This window comes from Coregonus lavaretus (genome assembly GCF_964263955.1).
Source record: "Coregonus lavaretus genome assembly, chromosome: 17".
Classification (NCBI taxonomy): Eukaryota; Metazoa; Chordata; class Actinopteri; order Salmoniformes; family Salmonidae; genus Coregonus; species Coregonus lavaretus.
The window spans coordinates 25,719,179-25,737,848 of record NC_140004.1 but is presented as its reverse complement, the minus strand read 5'-3'; the positions used below and the strand labels follow the sequence as shown (position 1 = coordinate 25,737,848).

Here is an 18,670-nt window from a genome sequence, read left to right as displayed (position 1 = left end):
TTGTCGTGCCCTCTTCACGACTGTCTTGGTGTGTTTGGAGAATGAAATACAGTACCAGTCAAATGTTTGGACACACCTACTCATTAAAGGGTTTTTCTTTATTTTTACTATTTTCTACATTGTAGAATAATAGTGAAGACATTGAAACTATGAAATAACACATATGGAATCATGTAGTAACCAAAAAAGTGTTAAACACATCAAAATATATTTTATATTTGAGATTCTTCAAATAGCCACCCTTTGCCTTGATGACAGCTTTGCACACTCTTGGCATTCTCTCAACCAGCTTCATGAGGTAGTCACCTGGAATGCATTTCAATTAACAAGTCCATATTATGGCAAGAACTGCTCAAATAAGAGAAACAACAGTCCAGCATTACTTTAAGACATGAAGGTCAGTTAATCAGGAACATTTCAAGAACTGTAAAAGTGCAGTTGCAAAAACCATCAAGCGCTATGATGAAACTGGCTCCCATGAGGACTGCCACAGGAAAGGAAGACCCAGAGTTACCTCTGCTGCAGAGGATAAGTTCATTAGAGTTACCAGCTTCAGAAATTGCAGCCCAAATAAATGCTTCACAGAGTAACAGACACATCTCAACATCAGCTTTTCAGAGGGGACTGTGTGAATCAGGCCTTCATGGTCGAATTGCTTCAAAGAAACCACTACTAAAGGACACCAATAAGAATAAGAGACTTGCATGGGCCAAGAAACACGAGCAATGGACATTAGACCGGTGGAAATCTGTCCTTTGGTCTGATGAGTCCAAATTTGAGATTTTTGGTTCCAACCGCCGTGTCTTTGTGAAACGTAGAGTAGGTGAACGGATGATCTCTGCTTGTGTGGTTTCCACCGTGAAGCATGGAGGAGGAGGTGTTATGGTGTGGGGTTGCTCTGCTGGTGACACTGTCTGTGATTTATTTAGAATTCAAGGCACACTTAACCAGCATGGCTACCACAGAATTCTGCAGTGATACGCCATCCCATCTGGTTTGCGCTTAGTTGGACTATCATTTGTTTTTCAACAGGACAATGACCCAACACACCTCCAGGCTGTGTAAGGGCTATTTGACCAAGAAGGAGAGTGATGGAGTGCTGCATCAGATGACCTGGCTTCCACAATCACCCGACCTCAACCCAATTGAGATGGTTTGGGATGAGTTGGACTGCAGAGTGAAGGAAAAGCAGCCAACAAGTGCTCAGCATATGTGGGAACTCCTTCAAGTCTGTTGGAAAAGTATTCCAGCTGAAGCTGGTTGAGAGAATGCCAAGAGTGTGCAAAGCTGTTATCAAGGCAAAGGGTGGCTACTTTGAAGAATCTAAAATCTAAAATATACTTTGATTTGTTTAACACTTTTTTGGTTGCTACATGATTCCATACAGTGGGGGAAAAAAGTATTTAGTCAGCCACCAATTGTGCAAGTTTTCCCACTTAAAAAGATGAGAGAGGCCTGTAATTTTCATCATAGGTACACGTCAACTATGACAGACAAATTGAGAAATGTTTTTCCAGAAAATCACATTGTAGGATTTTTTATGAATTTATTTGCAAATGATGGTGGAAAATAAGTATTTGGTCAATAACAAAAGTTTCTCAATACTTTGTTATATACCCTTTGTTGGCAAGAACTTGCACAATTGGTGGCTGACTAAATACTTTTTCCCCCACTGTATGTGTTATTTCAGAGTTTTGATGTCTTCACCATTATTCTACAATGTAGAAAATAGTAAAAATACAGAAAAACCCTTGAGTAGGTGTGTCCAAACTTTTGACTGGTAGTGTATACTGATTCATTAAATTAACTAATATAATAGTAACCAGAGACCACAATACACAGTAAGGGTAGCTGTACAGCACCCGCAAAATTATTTCGGGTGAGCCTAGTTATGACCACAGGGCTGGAGCAGGAGAGATACCATGTTTAAACGTAGGCTTATTTATTCGAAACACGCACGAATGGCTGTCGTTTGGTAAGCCAAGCTGACAACACACAGTGGCAGCTAGGTTGAGTTGGTAAACTACCTTGCTAGCGAGCTTGTAGCATGCTAATAATACCAGGGGAGAGGGATGCCTAGGGTAGGCAATCCGAATCTCACGTCTTATAGCTGTCACATCACCTGCGTGACATTGTTGTTATTATTACGCAACCTGCGTGGAGCGCAGGGGATATAATCCATACTTTCGACCGTACTGATGGTCTGAAAGACATGAAGTAGAACTACTCACGACCACAGCTGTAAACACAGTCCAGTTCAAAGTAAATGACACAAATCCATATATGGCAATGGTCTGTTTGCATATAGGCCTACTGCAGCTCTGATTGGTTATGCCACACTGGTCTATGTAGAGTACGGGCTGAGTCTTGCACAATAGAATCCTACTACGAAAAATTCTGCCTACAACAACGTATATTGCGTAGTTCGTTTTGTTTCGGTATGTTGCATTGAAAGTGGCTAATATTGCATTGATTCGATCACAATTGCCAAAGTAACGGGAAACGTTGATAGTGTTAACAGGGAAAACTCTAGAAAGTTGAGTGAAGTTCAATCTCGTGCTTCTCTCCATGGGCTGATATTTCTTCTGCGCTCTGCGTGGCAGTCCCGGGAGCTGCGCAGCATTCTCAGGGCTGCTACACGCCCACGCACGCACACAGTTTAGAGGGAACATTGCCTGCAACACTGCCTCCAGCTAAATATATACTGTACTTGGATGGTAACTGTCTTCTTCAATCGATACTTGGCTGTCTCACATTTAATCTATTTTGATCTAATTCAATCTCTCTTCATCTGATTGGTTTTCTTAATGTGATTAATTCCTTGAGAGACTACTGAGAGCCTTTCAATTGTTTCTCTGTGTTTGTATTTGTACTGTACATGTGCTTTCTCTGCATTGTTGGGCCCGTAAGTAAGCATTTCACTGTTAGTCTACACCTGTTGTTTACGAAGTATGTGACAAATAAAATTTGATTTGATTGATTTGTTGCTGTATATACAGTACATATGGAGGACAGGACTCCCTGTTTCTTTGTCCTTGCACAGCTCGCCTCTTTTTGTCCTCTGTGATGTTGTTGGTCTCTCTCTCTCTGCTCATGGTCTCTCGGTTGACAAGTGTGCACACGCCTTTGTCTGAGAGAGCTGCCAAGAATAACATGAAAGCTGGCCAATCCCAGGCGAGAGAGAGCGCCCACACAACATAGGCCTCTCTCGCCCCACCCTAGAGTTCTGTCTGACTCCACTGTGCTTAATATGCACAGCACAGCACAGTACAGTACCGGAGCTGTCTCTCTCAACCCAAAATGCATCTGAAACCACAGACTCAAATTAACATCACCCCTCTGAATTTAGTTAGGGCCTCACCTTATTGCAGCAGTCAGGAGGTCCCCACAGCAGTGTGTGTGTTTGTGTGTGTGTGTGTGTGTTTGTGTGTGTGTGTGTGTGTGTGTGTTTGTGTGTGTGTGTGTGTGTGTGTGTGTGTGTGTTTGTGTGTGTGTGTTTGTGTGTGTGTGTGTGTGTGTGTGTGTGTTTGTGTGTGTGTGCATGTTGTAATGTTTATTTGTGTGCCTTTATGACTTTATGCACTGCAGCAATGAGCTGGACTAAGTGTTCCAGGCAGATGAGGACATATTTGGTGAGGGAGGGAGAGGATGGGCTCTCCATTACACAGGTACTCAGAGGGACCTCTGCTCTGTAGGAAGCTGAGACACATACAGACAGCCATGGCTAGCCATGTCTCACCCTAATGTAATAGAATCACTGTGCTGTTGACACTCACACACACACAGAGCTCAGGACCAGAGGGGATTTTGTCTTGGATATGAGTAAGCATGATGTCATAGGAAGAGTTGAAATGAAGAAGATGGAAGGTTGAACAGAGAATGAACAGTTTCTGCCTGTTGTTCCTTTCTGTAGCTGTGGGTGGTAACCAGGGTTCTGTTATGTCTCTGTAGGTGCGGGAGATCCTGGGCCGCTGCTCCTGCCCTGCCCAGTTCCCTATGACCAAGGTGTCTGAGGGGAAATACAAAGTGGGAGACTCCAGTGCTCTGATCTTCATACGGGTACGAACTGACCATCAACATCAACCCCATCCACTAAACCAGCCCATAAGAATAGTCAACAATCAGCCTTGAGTGGTGTGTGTGTGTGTGCGCATGCATTCATGACTATGTCTTAAACCTGTGGATGCATTAGTAACCTGTGATGGAATTTCTTTACAGGTTAACCATCTATAGTATTGGAATTGCACCTTTACACAGTCCAAGAGTCCATAGATAGGTTCTTTGTCTTTTTCACAGCTCATGGACGTGACTTTGGATTACTCTAATATCATTTAGATTGCATTGCAGTTTGATAGTAGGCTACAGTTCATATTTTGCATAAATGCAAATATTATGCCCTGGAGCAATTAGATTGTCATATGTTTATATGCTGCTGTTGTGATGGCTGCTTACACAGTATTACAATGGAGGCATGCAGTGTGTACATTTAGCTAAACTTGTTGCTGCAAGGAAAACCAGAACAGGGTCAAACAAAGCAACTATTCTGTAGATATAATACATTTCCCCTGAACTACAGTATGTACAGTGATCTCATTCTCCCCAGTCCAGGCCGCATATTGTTTACAATCTGCACAGACCTATTCCCAGTGCACTACTCTGGCTCTTGGTACCTCCCTACTGGCTGGCCCAGACCTCCCAACTCCCATACACGCTGGCCCAGCCAGACACAAATAGAGTTTTGGGTCATTTCCTGTATGGGCCCTTATCTGGCCTGCTCTGCTGCTTGTTTCTGCTAGGCTGTGTGCCTCAGTCTGGGCCCTGCCTGGTGTCACCACTGCAACTCTATCTTGCCTTCCGGGCCTGTGCCTGCAGGAAGGCTGCCCGCCAGATAGATCGATTCTGTTTCACTTACCTCCCATGTACCTCCGCCCAATGAATGGACTGAACGGATGCCAGTCCAAATCTGATGCATTTCCAGGATGTCTGCCTTACTTCCCAATGCTGGCAACATGTCCACTCTTCTTTTGAGCAGATCAAACTTTCCCAGAATTTAAAATTGCGATTCATGTAGGTCTGTTAAAAGCACAGTGTGTATGTTAGGATCTGTGGTATGCTTTTACATTTTACATGTTTACATTTTAGTCATTTTAGCAGACGCTCTTATCCAGAGCGACTTACAGTTAGTGAGTGCATACATTTTCATACTGGCCCCAGTGGGAAACGAACCCACAACCCTGGCGTTGCAAGCGCCATGCTCTACCAACTGAGCTACAGGGGACTTTTACACCTCAGTGAGATGTTTCTGTTAAATGTTTCTTAAAGTTTGGATGACTGACTGTGTGTTTGGCTGTATGGTATGTAGTGGAGTGCCTGTTTTAGTAGTGTCTTACGTGTGCGGTATGTTAAACCTAAGTGTAGTGGCTGTTTTGGAAGCAGGTAACGTTAAAGTGTTAACTCGAATGCCGTGGCTGGGTTGAAAGCAAATGAAGTGTTAAAACTAAAGTGTAGTGGCTTTTGAGGCAGGTAAAGTGTTAAACTCAAGTGTAGTAGTGGCAGTGTGTTTGAAGCGTGTCACACATCTTAGTGTAAAACCTGTCTGGAGATAGTCTGTGTGTAGGAGCCGTTTCAGATTAACCCCCCTCCGCACCGTCTCCACCCTCTCCTCCACTCACTGAGGAGGACAGTGATTATGCATATCCCCCAGCAGCCGCTAGTGCAGCCCAGCCAACACACTTCCCTATTTATCTGCAGGGAGGAAGCTAGCCTGCTGGCTGCCACCATCAAGCCAACAGGCCCCATTCAGTTGCCAAAGCCTGACAAAGAGTGCAGGCTAGAGCACGAGGTGTAGGAGAGAGGGAGGAAGTGAGGGGGGAAAAGGGTGGATAAATAAATGGAGGAGAGATGTACAAGGAAAGGGTGCTTGGAGTTGTGGTACAGCGTCAGCGGGCCATGAGCTTAAAACTTCAAGCCTGATTTGGGAGGGAATTGGTTTACTCCACCCCCATCGTGATTACAAGTAGTCTCTGTTCGCCGTTGCCATAGAAACGGGTTAGTTCTATAGAGTTGTGGAGAGTGGGATACCCCATCACTGATGGGCTGGCTGCTGAGGCAGAGGGCTGGAGCATCACTGGTTCCAGGGAATCAACTCATCCTTATCATGGTACTCACAACACAGAGTCTGGGTCAGGCATAGTTGGACACCATTAGTGGACCAGACAATAGGCCAACAGTTTACCATCACATAGCCTCTCTGCTTGGAACAAGACTAACAGTCTCAGGAGTAGAGTGGCAGCAGTAAAGGACTAGAAAGAAGAAGAAGTAAGAAGTAAGGCAGAGGAGGACAGCTGTTTTGCAGACAGACAGTGTGTCGTGTTGGCGGTGTGGTGGGCATGTAGAAGAGCAGCAGAGGACAGGTGGTAGAGCAGGAGCAGCACTGTTAGGACCAGATCACTGTGGGCTGTGTCCTGTCCTGAGTCAGTGTGGGAGGCCTTGCATGGTTACATGTGATTTAGTGCAGCATGGCTCCCGCAAGAGCCAGCTCACACAGATGCACCCTCATGGCCCTGTCTGGCCTGGCCTGGCCGTAGAGAGACACGGGCCCAGCCCCTAAATGAAACATGTGGCTGGCAGCAGTGATTACACAACCCAGAGAGGAGGCAGGCTGGCGTGGCTGCATCCACAGGACCTTCACATCAGGCTAAATATACAGTCTCTCTCTCCCTGCTGTGAGGAATGCATCTGCCTGCAGGGGAAAGACAGAGACAGAGAGAAAGAGACTGTCTGGGCTTCATACTCTGGGTCTGTTTGTGCCTCAATGACCAACCCCCTCTCCTCTCTTCTCCTCTCCCCCTCTCTTCTCGCTCTTCTCTCGCTCGCTCACCCCCCCCCCCCCCCCCCTCCTCTCTTCTAGCTGAAATTGTAGAAGAGGATGGGGCAGGATGAGTTGTTACCATGCTAATTCCCCCCCCCCCCCCCCCCCCCCCCCCCACTCTAAAAGCATGGATACGCCAGCTGAGAGAGGGAGAGGGGGAGTGTCTTTCATAGCAGTGTGCCTCTTTATTCTTCTCCCCTCTCTTTTTAATTGTGTGTTGGCATGGCGATGAACAGTGCTCATAATGGCGGCAGCTGGGGGTCATGTGGGAGGAGGGAGGAGGCAGAGGCACTGGCAGGGGTGCATCTGATGGGAGTGTTACTTAATTTCGGGGGCAGGGGGGAGGGACTCCAGGCCAAGCGCTCAGCATTCTGCCCCACTTGTAAGATTTACATATCTATTTACTTGATCTGCAGTCTGTGTGGTATCGCACCGTGTCACTGGGTTTAAACATCACTTTAGTTTTTTAAAACAGTGTGTGTGCTTTTGTGTGTGTGTGTGTGCGCGTGAGCGGTTGTGTGTGTACGCATGGTTTTGTGTTTGTACGTGTGTGTGTGCTAAGCTTCATAGTATATAGTCTCTCTCTAGTCTTCATTAGTGCATTTGTGAATTGATGCCATGTTTGTCAGGGTTGTAACCTTGTCCACTTTCTCTCTCTCTCTCTCACTTTCTCCTTAGGTCCTTCGTACTCATGTGATGGTGCGTGTGGGTGGGGGATGGGACACATTAGAACACTATCTGGACAAGCATGACCCCTGCCGCTGTGCCGCCTTCGGTGAGGTCACCTCTACCCAAACAACCAGCCCTTTACCCTTTATAGTCACTGAGTTATATTGTTTTATATTGTACTCTATTGTATCTAATTCTGGTCAGTCTGCACGGCTCACAATTGTTTTACAATTGTATCCATTTGAGCCGCTTATCTGATACAACTTAGCTCAGGAGTTGTACAGCTCACACTGTGGTACCATAGTGTTACCACAATGTTACCATAGTGTGACCATATTGCTACCATAGTATTACCATAGTGTTACCACAGTGCTACCATAGTGTTACAACAGTGCTAGCATAGTGTTACAACAGTGCTAGCATAGTGTTACCACAGTGCTACCATAGTGTTACAACAGTGCTAGCATAGTGTTACCATAGTGTTACAACAGTGCTAGCATAGTGTTACCACAGTGCTACCATAGTGTTACAACAGTGCTAGCATAGTGTTACCATAGTGTTACAACAGTGCTAGCATAGTGTTACCACAGTGCTACCATAGTGTTACCATAGTGTTACCACAGTGCTACCATAGTGTTACAACAGTGCTAGCATAGTGTTACCATAGTGTTACAACAGTGCTAGCATAGTGTTACCATAGTGCTACCATAGTGTTACCATAGTGTTACAACAGTGCTAGCATAGTGTTACCACAGTGCTACCATAGTGTTACCATAGTGTTACAACAGTGCTAGCATAGTGTTACCATAGTGGATTTGGTATTTTATTAGGATCCCCATTAGCTGTTTTTTGAAACCAGGTTTGCTGTTCATTTGAGCAATATGAGATGGAAGGGAGTTCCATGCAATAGTCACGTTCGTTTACAGACTGGACGGACCAAGGTGCAGCGTGATATGCATACATGTTTATTTATACTGAATAAACACCACGACAAAACAACAAATGAAACGAAACGTGAAGTCCAAGGTAGACAAACAACATACCTCACACGGAACAAGATCCCACAACCCACTAGTGCCAATAGGCTACCTACGTATGGTCCCCAATCAGAGACAGCGAGCTACAGCTGCCTCTGATTGGGAACCACACCGGCCAACATAGATCTACACGATCTAGATCTAAACATAGAAAATGCAACATAGAACATACCACACAGAAAATACACACCCTGACTCAACAAATACGAGTCCCCAGAGTCAGGGCGTGACAGCAATAATGGCTGTATATAATACTGTACGCTTTCTTGAATTTGTTCTGGATTTGGGGACTGTGAAAGACCCATGGTGGCATGTTTGGTGGGGTAAGTGTGTGTGTCAGTGCTGTGTGTAAGTTGAGTGTACAAACAATTTGGAATTTTCAACACAAGAATGTTTCTTATAAAAATAAGAAGTGATGCAGTCAGTCTCTCCTCAACTCTTAGCCAAGAGAGACTGGCATGCATAGTATTTATATTAGCCCTCTGATTACAATGAAGAGCAAGACGTGCCGCTCTGTTCTGGAACAGCCGCAGCTTAACTAGGTCTTTCTTTGCAGCACTTGCGCACAGCTTCAGGATAGTCCTCGTTGAGGAAGATGTATGTTCCTCTCAAGTTCTTGGCTCTTTCCAGAACAGCTCCCTCAGGAACTTGACCACTATCGGGCCTGTCACCTGGGCCGATGGTGGTTTTTCCAGTCCTGTGGGCGCGCTCCACCTCAATCTTCCTGTGGTCCATCTTCAGTTTCTCCAAAATCATTTCCCTCACTTTGTCCTCAGACTCCGTCCAGGTCTCATGCGGAGATTCTGCAATTCCATCCATAACAATGTTGTTCTGCCTTGATTGTCCCTCGAGATAATCTGATTTCTCCATCATTGTTATCATGGATTCATATACAGAACTGATATCCTCTCTCAATGACTTACAGATTCACAGTCATCTTTCCGTTTTCCTGTTTAAAGTCATTGAGCTGACCCTGGGAGAACTGCAAACTGTTCTTCAGGTCCTGGACCTCTCTGGTCAGGTCATTATTTTATTAGCTGAGTCCACCAGTATTTGGACAAAACACTTGAAGCTATTTTCTTGTTGTTGTAACAACTGCTTGTAGAACTATCTTTGTTCGTTTAAAAGATCCTTCACCTGTGATAGAGAGACACCACTGTCCTCAACGGTACTCCCACTGGCTTTGGTCTTTGTCATGGTAGCAACGTAGGCTACGCTGTTACTCCTTGCAGTTCCAGACAGGGCAGGTCACAGGGAAGATGGAAACAGAAACAAACAGCAGGGATCTAGACAGCCACAACCCTGGGACAATCCGCGGTCCCAGCCACAAGGGCTGCATTCAAGCCCTCAAGGAAACCCCGCTAGCTTGATAGGCAGCTAACAGTGGCAGCTAGGCTAGCTGCTACGACAAGCAGCTCACCAGACCCTTGGTCGGCAGGAACCCTGGACATATAGCAGCAGTCCCAGCAACTGATGCCAACTGCATCACAGGATCCAAACTCAAAAGGTAGCTAGCTAGTAACCAAAGCTAGTAATCAAACTAGTGGTACCATAGTGCTACCACAGTGCTACTACAGTGCTACCATAGTGTTACCATAGTGCTACCACAGTGCTTCCACAATACTACCACAGTGCTACCACAGTGTTATCATAGTGTTACCATAGTGCTACCACAGTGCTTCCACAATACTACCACAGTGCTACCACAGTGCTTCCACAATACTACCACAGTGCTACCACAGTGTTATCATAGTGTTACCATAGTGCTACCACAGTGCTTCCACAATACTACCACAGTGCTACCACAGTGTTATCATAGTGTTACCATAGTGCTACCATAGTGCTACCTCATTCAGTATCATATAAATGGCCTTTCAGACAACACTACACTTCGCTCATAAAGCCCTCATCACACTGTCATAAACATGACCTGACGGCTGCTATAACCATTCATATCAGTTAATGTTTACCCTTCGTGTGTGATAGCCAGACCTGGGGCTAGTGTCACCCTGTGCTGTGGGTAGAAGAGCTCTTCCTTTTCCATGAGTCTACAGAGGGTAGTGCGTACAGCCCAGTACATCACTGGGGCCAAGCCTCCTGCCATCCAGGACCTCTATACCAGGCGGTGTTAGAGGAAGGCCCTAAAAATTGTAAAAGACTCCAGCCACCCTAGTCATAGACTGTTCTCTCAGAGCTCCAAGTCTAGGTCCAAGTGGCTTCTAAACAGCTTCTAACCCCAAGCCATAAGTCTCCTGAACATTTTTACATTTACATTTACGTCATTTAGCAGACGCTCTTATCCAGAGCGACTTACAAATTGGTGCATTCACCTTATAGCAATACAATGTTTTTTTTTTTTTTGGGGGGGGGTGGGTTGGGGTAAGGGTGGGGTAGAAGGATTACTTTATCCTATCCCAGATATTCCTTAAAGAGGTGGGGTTTCAAATGTCTCCGGAAGGTGGTGAGTGACTCCGCTGTCCTGGCGTCGTGAAGGAGCTTGTTCCACCATTGGGGTGCCAGAGCAGCGAACAGTTTTGACAGGGCTGAGCGGGAACTATGCTTCCGCAGAGGTAGGGGAGCCAGCGGGCCAGAGGTGGATGAACGCAATGCCCTCGTTTGGGTGTAGGGACTGATCAGAGCCTGAAGGTACGGAGGTGCCGTTCCCCTCACAGCTCCGTAGGCAAGCACCATGGTCTTGTAGCAGATGCGAGCTTCAACTGGAAGTGTGCGGAGGAGCGGGGTGACGTGAGAGAACTTGGGAAGGTTGAACACCAGACGGGCTGCAGCATTCTGGATGAGTTGTAGGGGTTTAATGGCACAGGCAGGGAGCCCAGCTAACAGCGAGTTGCAGTAATCCAGACGGGAGATGACAAGTGCCTGGATTAGGACCTGTGCCGCTTCCTGTGTAAGGCAGGGTCGTACTCTCCGAATGTTGTAGAGCATGAACCTACAGGATCGGGTCACCGCCTTGATGTTAGCGGAGAACGACAGGGTGTTGTCCAGGGTCACGCCAAGGCTCTTCGCACTCTGGGAGGAGGACACAACGGAGTTGTCAACCGTGATGGCGAGATCATGGAACAGGCAGTCCTTCCCCGGGAGGAAGAGCAGCTCCGTCTTGCCAAGGTTCAGCTTGAGGTGGTGATCCGTCATCCATACTGATATGTCTGCCAGACATGCAGAGATGCGATTCGCCACCTGGTCAAACATCTAATCAAATGGCTACCCAGACTATTGCATTGCCCCCCCCTTTTACACTGCTGCTATTCTCTGTTTATTATCTATGCATAGTCACTTTAATAACTCTACCTACATGTACATATTACCTCAATTACCTCAACTAACCGGTGCCTCCACACATTGACCCGGTACCGGTACCCCCTGTATATAGCCTCGCTATTGTTATTTTACTGCTGCTCTTTAATTATTTGTTACTTAATTTTTTTTTAAGTATTCTTTCTTAAAACTGCATTGTTGGTTAAGGGCTTGTAAGTAAGCATTTCACTGTAAGGTCTACATTTTTTACATTTTTAGTCATTTAGCAGACGCTCTTATCCAGAGCGACTTACAGTTTAGTGAGTGCATACATTTTTCACGTATATACCTAAGCCTCTACTAATATTGTTGTTTCCTATGCTTGTTCCCTGCAGCTCACCGGTACCACCAGGCCAAAGCCAGTGGGCAGGGTGCCCACAGCAAGTCCTCCAGCGCCCACTCCTCCCGCTCCACCAGCCCAGGCCCATACTGGCGTAACGAGGGCATTGCCCCATATAAGCCCCCTGAAAGACGCACCCAGGGCCTGGAGCCTCCATCATGTGCCCCCTCCTCCTCCAACCGGCCTGGCCGCTCCCACCACCCCTCCCTCCCCACGGAGCTCGACACAAACGCAGGACGCACCCCCCTGTTACCACGACCACCGCGAGAACGGTCAGAACCCCGCCACTTGAACCCAGTCAGGTGAGTGAGTGAGTGTGTGTGTGTGTTTGTGTGTGTTGTGTGTGTGTGTTTGTGTGTGTTGTGCTAATGACACTTCATCGTCTTTGTCTGCATCACCAGCACTGATCCACTTTTCATCACTCACACTCACAAACACAGCACAGCGCACAAAACTGGGAAGCGACAGATTACACAAGGCAGAGAGAGATTTTCCTAATCTCAGGTGACATTGCGCTGACACAGTCCTGCCCTCCCGGCCGTTCCACTCTGCCTCCTGGTGGCCAGACTGGTTACACACCTTGATTGCTGCTGTCACCTCACTCCCTTCCCTCTCTTCCCCTCTCCTCCTTTTCTCTCCCCTCCCCTCTCCTCCCTCCCCCTCTCCCTCCCCCTCTCCTCCTTCCTCTCCTTTGGCTCTGTTAATTACGCTAATGACTGCCTGAATTCGGATGGGATTCAACATCCAACAGTGTTGCTGTTGGTGATGTTTCTGTTCTCTCTAAAAGGCCCAGAGCTGATGGATTGAATTAGGCTACATGTCGACTATACTAGATGAAAAACATGCCTCTCTTTTTTTCTGCTGATGTCTCTCACTGAAGTAACATGACAGTCAGAGTATTGGATTTTATGGGCTATAAAACTATTTTCTGGATAGGAAAGAGAATGCATGCCCTCAGCTCTCCACATAAGGTCCCGTTGAGTGTTGAGTTGGTCTCACATACCTCCCTCATACGTCAGTGTGTGGAGATGCCATTGTTCAACACAATTAAGGGCTGTGGACTCGTTTACTTTGGCTCCCGGCCAATGAGTGGCTCAGTATCCGGAGTGAGTGATGGCTCAGGCCCGGCGTCACGGCAACAGGCCTCAGGACAGGTTAACCCCTTCAAGGTTGGCACCTCCAAGTGCACCAGACTAGATAAGGGTTAATCTGACTGACAACTGTTGCTCCCCTAGGCCCTGCTGCCCCCCCTAGGAAGTAGGTCACAGGTGGGCTAACCTGGGAGGGAAAACACCATGTGCTTCGTTATGTCAAGCCGTCAGAATGCAGTCATCCATAGACAATATTGGTTTGCCTATGTCATTATTTTAAGACAATATTTGATTAACATTTCAATCTTGTTACTCATATTTATTTTGCCCTGTTTATATAACGTGCAATAATCTTTTCTTGGTTGTTTGTTCTGGTTTCACAGAGCATTATAGAAGGGGTTACATAAAGAATGTCAGTAAAGAAAGCGGATATAGTTAATGCTTCTTACAGAATATTGCCAGAGAGCACATGACTCTGAAATACATGTCTATCAGGTTGTTGTTTTGGCCACTGCTACAGAGCTCTACTGATTGGGTTCCTATCTTGCTGTAAGTCATTAGGTGTATCCTGTCTTGGATGGTACGTTGTCCCAAGAGGCCCTGCTGGTGCTTGACAGTGGAGTGGTGTGGTGTGGTGAGCTCTGGGAAAGCAGGGCAGGCAGCGCTCTCTGCGGCTGTGTGTGGTGTCACTAAATCCACAGGGCCTATAATCCTGCCCCCACTTGCTCTCATCTTCCCTGTAATCCCTGAGCCTGATCCAGCCCAGTGTTCTGAGAAGCACCCAGCCCTACGTGTGTCAGTCAGGGTAGACATCAGCAACAGCAGAAGCCTGCAGGGAGGTTCCTCATGATCCCTGGAGGTCACAGGACCCATCATGGACTGGAGGTGGATGGTGTTTACTGTAAACCTGTCAGGGCCAGGGGAGTGGGGGGAGGCATAGGCACTATTGTGCTGGGTTGGAGAATGGCCTCTGAGCAAGTTTTTTTCTCTCAAACTAGTATGAATGTTTAAAAAATATAATGTTATATTTATTTTATTCCAATGATATAATTTCAGGCCAGAAATAAATCAAAGATACTGTAACTATAAGTAACTCCCTGTCTGTCTTCCTCTGTGTTCTGCAGGTCTAAGGAGTCGTCATTGTTGCCAGTGACCCGCCGTCTGTCAGGGGACAGCGACTCCTCTACAGCCTCCTCTAAGGGAGGAGGAGGAGGGGCAGGGGGAGGCCGCTTCTCTCTGGGGGGCACCCGCCGCTCCGGAGAGGAGGTGGTCCTGCTGGTCAACAGGAAGGAGGGGAAGCATGTGATCGAGAGGCCTGGAGGAGGAGGAGGACAGGTCCCAGCCCTGCGCCCCCCAATGCCCCGCGCACGCAGCCACTCCCGGGAACGCCCTGCCCCCGCCTCCATCCTCAAACCCAGCCCCCCACAGGGCCCCTCTGACGGGCTCAGGAGCAGCCGTGGGGAAAGGGGCCGCTCTCTGGGGCCTGAAAGCCCACACAGGCTCCAGGCCCTGCGCTCCCACAGCCAGGGAAAGATGCCCAGCCGGAGTCGGACCAGCGATGCCAGCCCTGGACCCTCTCCCCGTCACGGGGCCTCGCAGCCCCAATCCTCTGACAGACGAGAGGAGCTGAGGACCAAACAACTGCCCCCCGCCTCCCCCAGAATCAGTGGAGGTTTCTCAAGGAGACAATCATCCTGCTGCTCTAATTCACCTATCAAAGGGCTTCAGAGCAGCAGCCTCAGTAAGAAGACTATGGTGGCTCCCAGGCCCCCCGCTCCACGCTCCCCCTCGGTGGGGAGGAGTAGGCTGCTGCCTCCCGTCTCCCAGGCAGGCCGGCGCTCTCCTCACTCCTCCTCCCCCCGCTCCTCTCACCACCATGGGCATGGACCCCGCTCCCCTCGAACCTCCCACGGCCCTCGCTCCAATGGGCATGGCCACAGAGGGTGGGCCGGCTCTGAGCGACAGGAACCTGAGGAGGAGGGGCTAGGCTATAACTTCCAGATCCTGCCCAACCTGGACCCCCAGAAGGAGCAGGACCTGTACCGCAGCTTCGAGGCTGAGTTCCTGGCTAACACGGGGCAGGGCGGAGGGGGGCCTAGTAGACCCACAGGGGGGGGCACCCTTCAGCTGCCCGCCTCCTCACACCCACAGCAGGGGGTTGGGCCCCAAACCCTCCGCACGCCTGCCTCTGCTGACCCTAACGTCACTGACTCGGCCTACTCCTCCTCCAACTCCTCCACCTCCTCACTCAACGTGGGGGGTAAGGTAGGTGGTCTGCCTGACCTCCGGGAGTCCAAGAGAACTAACCCACGTTCCTGTGGAGGACTGGAGGATACCCTGGGCCCACTGCATGGCCATAGCCCTGGCGGACTATCCAACGGTGGGCACGCAGAACCAGAGCGCTGGGGCGGGCGAGGTGGAGGTCTCAGGAAGCTCCCTGCCATCTCCAGTTCCATGGAGGAAGGGGAGCTCCTGTCCTCCTTGCCTGGCCAGAGAGACTCGGAGCTGGGCATACCTCTCAGCCATGCCCCCTCACAACTTCCTTTCCACCCCAGGAGCATGAATGGGGGGGGCCATGTCAGTGGTGCTCCAGCAGAGATGCTGATGGAGAGCCAGCAGGGTCAGCTTGGCTGGGGCTCAGGGCCTGAGGGAAACATCCCTCTGGAGGATCACCAACCAAGCTTCCCCTACGACCTGGAGGATGGAGACCCCAATGATGACCTCCCTCCCCCAGAGTCTTGTCCCTCGCCCATCCCCCTGCCCCCCTTGGAGGACTGCTCCTTCCAGGATGACTCCTCCAGTGAGAGCTCCTCCATGTGCTTCAGCCTGAGTGAATCACGCTCAGAGTCCTCTCCCCCACCTCCTCCCCTGGCCAATGGGGATGCTGTTGATGGGGGTGTAGTACTCCGGCCCAAGAGGGCAGGGAAGAAGGCTGACAGGGTGCCCTCCATCTACAAGCTCAAGCTGAGGCCCAGGGTCAGACCCCGTACAGACAACCGGCCAGGGAACAGCCCGTCACGTATCCCCACCCCAGTCAGCTACAGAGACCTTCAGGCCAGGGGCAACTATACTCCCCTCCACAGCCCCACCCCGCCACAGTCCCCTCAGAGCTCCCATTCCAATGGCCATCCACCCTCACGCAAGGCCATGCACCAGGCCTTTGCTGACCTGATCCACCCTCAGTCACGTTCCCCCGCCATGGGCAACAGGGACCGCTCCTACTCTGTAGAGTCAGGGAGCGGCCTGGACACTGAGGCTTGGATGTAGCACACAACTAACTCATCATGATGATACTGATATAGAAGAGTCTGTTGTCAAATGAAAACTGACTACTGTCTAAAATAGACTGGAGACCGGGCTACAGACTATTTTTATAGAGCATGTTGCACACTCCCTCATTTTGAAATGCAGTCAGGCCCTTTCCTGTCTATAATGGTCAGGGTTTCAGTATCCCATTCTATTCTTTGCACTCTAAGCCTAATTATTTATTACCAAAGGATTGATCCAGAATCTAATACTATTGTTTAAGTTGAGGGATGCTTTGGTCAATCATAAAGTGTCTAATACAAAGCAGGCACTGTCTTGAAAGCCCCATGTTATGCTGCAACTATAGAGAGAGAGAGAGAGAGAGAGATAACATATGTGCAGTCATATGCATCGCTGAAAAAGTGCCAGTGCTGAGGGGGAGGTAAGAACCCCAGGCAGGAGCAGTGAATCACTAGCATCATCATCTAGCATCATCATGAAGTCAACTGGACTGGCTCCCTCTAGTGGACAGTGTATGCCACAGCATCTCTGTCTGCTTTGATTGTCAAAATGCTTGTGTGGAGAGCGTGCTGTAACAGATACTTTCTCTCATTCTCCATACTGCCACTCACCCTCTGCTAGTTACCTTCTGTGGACATCTTTACAGATCTAATCTGTTTTGGACTCATATATAAATACAATACTCTACAATACATTACTGTACAATGTTCACATCTAAAAGTCAGTTGGACTTTATACACACTACATATTCCATATGTGCACTACTACTCACCTTCCCCCACCAACCCCCTGCATCCTGACCTGTTCATTGCCATACATGTATGATGTCACTTTCTCACTGCCAATCCACATGGCCATGATTGAGTGATGTCTTCTGATTAGGTTTTGAGCTTTTATTGTGAAAATATACAAAGTAGGATTTTTCACATGATGTTGTATGTGTTAACTGCAGTCTGGGGTAAGAGTAAGATGATTATGTGTCATTGTCACTGAAACAGCAAAGTTGAATACTTCCAATGATCAAGAGTTATCTCAACTTGAAAATCAACACTAAAATATGTGTACAAAAGACTATGTTAAAGTGGATGAATGTGTATATATACTGTATGTACATGTGTATATACAGGTATATGTATACTTGCATAAAGATGTGGTTATAGTGTATATAACAAGACGTAATTATGAAATGTGTAAATATTTGCTGTATGGGGTTATATGCTGCCTTAGCTATGCAATATTGCTGTTGGAAATGCCTTGACAATTCCCTTTGCCTTAAAATGTGTGTTTGAGTGTGGTTTGAGAACGTTAGTGCCCAACAACAACACCCATCCACCACGAGTGTCATTGCCATCACCATCAGTTTGTTTCTCAAAATGTAGAATTGTTCAACGACACTAAATTAAAAGCACCATCTTATTTGAGATGGATTATAATCTATTTGTATGATAGATACATAGACAAACCATTCTCTCATCAAAGGGTCTTCAGTGACATCTAGTGGTTGTAAAAAGATTGTCTCATATTTGGATGAAATTCCTTCACAGATTGAGTTTTGATCATGTGCGTGTTTTGCTGGATTGGTTTGGAGTAGATGATTGTTCATCGTGATGTATTGTGTGGTGTATTGAAATGGCTTAAGAATATGTGTAGGTTTTTCTTGAGTGCTTTTATGTGGAGAATGGACATGAATAATTGATAGTGTAATAGATATGTCTGTCCAATGTAATGGACTCTTGCCTTATTGGTAATATCAATAACAGAGCAGGCCAGGGATACAACTGTAGGGTTGACACTTTAAAAAGGCTTTAGAGGTTTTAAAACTGCTATGAATGGTTTTAAAGTGGAATGACAGGGACTGTGTTGCAGTGGGTTTTCAGTAAACGGATTGCACAAGCAGAGTGGAAAGAGTTGGTGTGTGCGCATCTTTCAGCAAACTGAATCTGAGTGTACATACAGTATAGGAATATGTACCAGGTGTTCTGGTGTAAATGGGAACGTAGGTAGAGCTGTTGATGAAAAGAAGGGAGGAATGTTGTTGGCCTTATTTATTTATTTATGAGTTGGTCTCCAGTTACAGGTGTGG

The 18,670-nt window shown here is 47.7% G+C and overlaps 1 protein-coding gene across 1 annotated transcript in view; it reads left to right on the top strand.

Moving 5' to 3' along the window:
* Positions 1–16,587, top strand: part of gas2l1 (growth arrest-specific 2 like 1) — a gene marked incomplete at both ends in the record, with an annotated part of 38,259 nt that extends 21,672 nt beyond the window's left edge. Inside the window, 4 exons of the mRNA XM_084180246.1 lie at positions 3,952–4,059; positions 7,550–7,646; positions 12,225–12,531; positions 14,445–16,587. Coding sequence (XP_084036372.1) covers positions 3,952–4,059; positions 7,550–7,646; positions 12,225–12,531; positions 14,445–16,587 — 2,655 coding nt within the window. The remainder of the gene's footprint in view (positions 1–3,951; positions 4,060–7,549; positions 7,647–12,224; positions 12,532–14,444) is intronic.
* Between the last annotated feature and the right edge of the window lie 2,083 nt (positions 16,588–18,670).